At 37.5% G+C, this 4,699-nt stretch overlaps 1 protein-coding gene across 1 annotated transcript in view; it reads right to left on the reverse strand.

Annotated features, from left to right (window-relative positions):
• Positions 1–267: 267 nt before the first annotated feature.
• Positions 268–4,699, reverse strand: part of Zswim2 (zinc finger SWIM-type containing 2) — a 17,992-nt gene continuing 13,560 nt past the window's right edge. The window contains exons 7-9 of the mRNA XM_021155466.1: positions 2,909–3,018; positions 1,911–2,064; positions 268–1,191 (exon numbers count right to left, since the gene is read on the reverse strand). Coding sequence (XP_021011125.1) covers positions 391–1,191; positions 1,911–2,064; positions 2,909–3,018 — 1,065 coding nt within the window. The 3' untranslated portion in view covers positions 268–390. The remainder of the gene's footprint in view (positions 1,192–1,910; positions 2,065–2,908; positions 3,019–4,699) is intronic.

Consider the following 4,699-nt stretch of genomic DNA (forward strand, 5'->3'; position numbering starts at 1 on the left):
AAAAAGTGAGAAATCTATGTAGTTCCCCAGAAGTAATCCTGTATGCGATGTTATTCTTTGGTAGTGGTAGAGCAGTGACTCAAAGCAGGGGAAAATCTTTCTTTCGTGGAAAAAAAAATAGTCAACCTAAAATAAGATATGAACACTCTATTCATTATTCACAATATGTAACATCTTGAGTCTTCTCATCAAAACACATATTGTTAGTCACCCACATAGCAGGACGACTTCTGTAAGCACAGTAAGTTATTCACAGACAAGTAGGCAAAAATGACAATAGAGTATTTTATATATATTTGTCAAGGATGTACATGGATTTTTATGTGTTACAAATAAAATATTTTGCATATTAAATATTCATTTTTTTCTGGTGTAATAAAACTTTTTTTTTCAGAGTTGAATTCCTTGCATTATTAAAGACAGAGCAGCACTTTGTGTTTGTAAAGGGGGATACGCAGGTCGTCTGGGTGGATGACCAAGTTTTTGTCTAACTTTCCCTATGGAATTATTTTGCCTTTTAGACAAACTAAGTTTAGTTGTATCCAAGTTGATAGTAAGATTTAAATCTTCTGTAGATAATGCACTTGATCTGTTGTGTTGTCTTAATCTAGAACTGAGAGATTTCCTTGTGTTATAGTTTATATGTTCGTAACCTCTGCTTGTCTTTTGACTCTGACCAATATGATCTTTTTCATAAATATGTGGGCTTTCCCTTCCAGTGAGACAAGTAATATTCTTATGAGGAAGGGAAGGAAGAAATGTTTGAGATGGTGTTTGCCCAGTGGTTGGATTTTGTAGATATGTGGGGAACTGCTTGCTAATTTTATATCCAAAAACTAATTTTCTTGAATTTGAATTATCTAATTTGACTGAGCATAGGTCATCCATTGTTATATTCTGATAGTTGTCTGATGGATTTTGAAGTGTAGTCAATACTTTAGAATTATACTGGGGAATGCTAGGTAAAATTCCCGTTCTCTTTCCTTTTAAAACTAATCCAGTACCAGGAATAAAAAGTTTTGGCTCTTGCTGCTTCGACAGACAGGCGATGTCTTTGCTTGAAGCCAACTGATGTGGTTGTCCATCCGTGGCTATGCCTTTCCAGATCAGAGGGTTATATATGACTTGTCTGTCAATCGGGCATGAATTGCACTTGTGGAGTAACCAATTGTCAATACATTTCCTGTGAAACTTGAAACAAAAATGCTATAAGTTCATGAGACGCTACTTACATAAAAATTGCCAGCCTACTTGTGTACTAAAACGATTGAGCAAAGACCAAGATGGTGCCAACTTAACAAGTTTTATGACAATATTTGAACGCTTTCATTTATACATACAATGCCTATACTGACTGATTTCCATTTCATATGGTAAAATGCAAAGCCCTTTATGTAATCACCTTCCTGGCTTTGATAGAAACTCACCAGTTGAGGTATTGTTTTCATGCTAATAACTTCTAATGAAAGTACTTTAAATTAAAAATTTATAACCAACTAGAGTTGAGAATGGCTCTAGCAATCATAAGATGCTAAATAACAGACATACATTTTTGCTTATAAAGAAGTACTATCAGACAGTTTAAGTGTAACTTTAAAGCTCTTTAAAATAAGCATGTGTGCACAGTGCTAGGCACAGTGCTAGGATTCTATAGCCTTTTTCTATGTCATATGTAACATTAAGTGCCATTTATCCTAGCCAGACTGTATATAAAGAACTAAGTCTTACTAAATGCAAATTTGTCATGAGGGCAAGATACCACCTCTGCAGGATCGTGTCCACCTGTGTGAGCATCTCTGTGCAGAGTGCGACGGAAAAACAGAAGGGATGACTTCAACTGCCGCTTTACTCCTGAATTTGTTACTAAATTGCCTTTTTGTAAAAGTAAAGTGAAGGGATGTGGCTTTTACCTTGTGAGTACATGGTAGCAGTCTTGTATATTGACCAAAACAAAATGACTTCAAGCAAAGTCGACACTGGTACCCTGGGGCCAGCAGCTTGCTCTTCTTTGTAATCATCAGGAGAGGCAGAGACTTCACAACATGCTTCGGTGTGTAAAACTGACTGAGCAAGACAAACAGAGAGTCTGGAATGCTCATGTGTGATTACAGATTAGAAAGTAATCCAGAGCACAGATTTGCTACATAAGTAATACAACAGAGCCCAGGGTTTTCTTGAGTTAGAGATCTATGCTTGTTGTATAGATCCGGAATCTGGTAGGGCTGATATCATAAAGAACACGGTTTAACTTAGCCATATCAAGTAGAAATGTCGGTGTGATTTTTTGTTTATACTTTCAAGTCAATAAAAAGACATTTGGAGAGTCAAATAATTAGGCATACATTTAGAGAACACAGACCAGCTTACTTGTCAACAGATGAGGTGCACAGCAGTAAGCTCAAATACTCAAGGATAGTGATGTCAATTGGTAGATGACAGTTTGTGAGAAAATTCCGTGCTTGCCCCCTTATGGTGAGACTAAGAGTGCAATGTTAAATGTACAATTATCATAAGATGACAGATTGAAATAACTGGTTCTCAGTGCCATTAGAAACTGGTGAGACAGACAGAATGGTATTCAAGAACAAAAGCAGAGTTAAAGGAGATGTGGAACTGATTCACATAGTCAACAAAAAAGTTAATGCTTCCCATTACTGCACAGATACACACCCATAGTGGCACAATGGTATCCATCTTTTAAAATGGGAAAAATGTGCAGAGAGAAGTTTGTATCCCCAAAGCCATTTTGATAGTGTGTGCTTGACTAGGACTGGATTTGAGTGGGCTGACACAAGACCCTTGCCCTTTGTTGGGATGTGAAATGGTACTTGGGATACATGTGCAAAAAAAAAAAAAAATTACCAATCCTGTCACACCAGAAAAGTGTAAACTTCACTGAGACTCTTACCCTTGCTTTTCTTGAAAACATCCCAGATTTGCTTTGCCCTCATTTTTAGTATTTAAATATTTCACGACCTCTGATCTTTTTTCTACTGATCTCCATCTTTGGTTTCTTTTCTGAAATAGGCGGGGAAAAGAGTAGATGTTACTTTGTAAATCATTAAGAATTGTTTTCTGATTAAATTAATCAAGGCTTCATATTAACAATATATTGTAAAATACCCATTTTAGAATATCTACTTTACCACATTACAATATCAAATCTCACATCCTGCTGTGGGTTTACTAGAATGGCTTTATACTCTTTCTCAACACTGGTTTAACCAATGGAACACTGAGCAACATCCATTACTTTGAATTCATTAATTTATTTTTAATTAAAATGTTATTTATTATGTATGTATGGGTGTTTTGCCTACATGTGTATATATGTGTACCATGTGCATGCCAGTGCTCATAGGTCTTGGAATTGGAGTTAAAGGAGAGTTTTGAGCTACCCCATGGGTCCTCTGGAAGAGTGGCAAGTATCTGTATCACTGGAAAAAAAAAACAAACCTCTCTATCCTCTTCTTTTGTAAGTTTCTCATGTTGTCCAAACTGGCATTGACTTTGCAATCCTCAGCCTTTGAGAAACTGGGATTTTAGGTATATACCACCACACCCAACATCACTCCTCCTCCAATTTTATTATTTATTTAGGTTAGTATTCTTTCTGACTTTGTCTATCTCTGTCTCCCTCTCCCTCTTCCACCCCTCACCCTGTGAGTACATACACTTGCATTGAGGACAGACATTAAATTACAGGAGTAGATTCTCTCTGTTGACATTGTAGGTCTCAGGGATTGAACTTGGGTCTCAAGGCTTGACAGCAAACACCTTTACCCACAGAGTTATCTTGCTGGCTTACCCTGTTCTTCTTAACATAAAAATATTAATTATAACCAAGTAATGGTGGCACATACCTTTAATTCAAGCACTGTGGAGACAGAGTCAGGTAAATCTCTGAGTTCAAGGTCAGTCTGGTTTATAGAGTGAGTTCAAGGACAGCCAAGGCTACACAGAGAAACCCTGGTTCAAACAAACAAGCAAACAAACCAAAATGAACTATAATAATAGATGTTTTATTTTTATAGTTAGAACCAGCATCACTACACACACACACACACACACACAGAGATATGTATTGCTAGGTTTCCCTAAGTAGCCCAGATTGACCCAAAACATGTGACTGTTTTGCCTTAGACTGCAAAGTGCTGGGATTACAGGTCTGTGCCACCACACCTGACTTCAGGAGATACTTTTAAAATGCACAGTTCAAAGGATCGATAAAACTTCTATGTATTATTTGTAGGTATGAGAAATTTTAAGAGAAAAGCATAACGGTTGTTGTTATTATAAGCCTGCACACAGGCAAGGGTCTCTATAGCTTACTTTCAGGCTGAGGGTGCCTGCTCTTAAGGCTTCTTTATGACACTCAGTGCTTGGTATTGTGATGGAATTAATAAAGCACCGGTACAAAAGTCGGTTGTTTTGTACACACTTACAGGAGAATTCTAAATGTGATTTCTAAATTAGAAGTCAGTTCATTCCACCTCACACCAGCCAGAATGACTAAGATTAAAAAAACAAACAAAAAAACAAAACAAAACAAAAAACCTCAGGTAATAGCAGATGCTGGTGAGGATGTGGAGAAAGAGAAACACGAGACAGCTTCTGGGACAGGCGGGAGCCACAGAGCCGCTGAGGCAGCACCCTTTTGGGGCCGCAGACATCCGGCACCCTCCCAGTCGGAGGACAG

Source organism: Mus caroli, chromosome 2 (assembly GCF_900094665.2).
Source record: "Mus caroli chromosome 2, CAROLI_EIJ_v1.1, whole genome shotgun sequence".
NCBI lineage: Eukaryota > Metazoa > Chordata > Mammalia > Rodentia > Muridae > Mus > Mus caroli.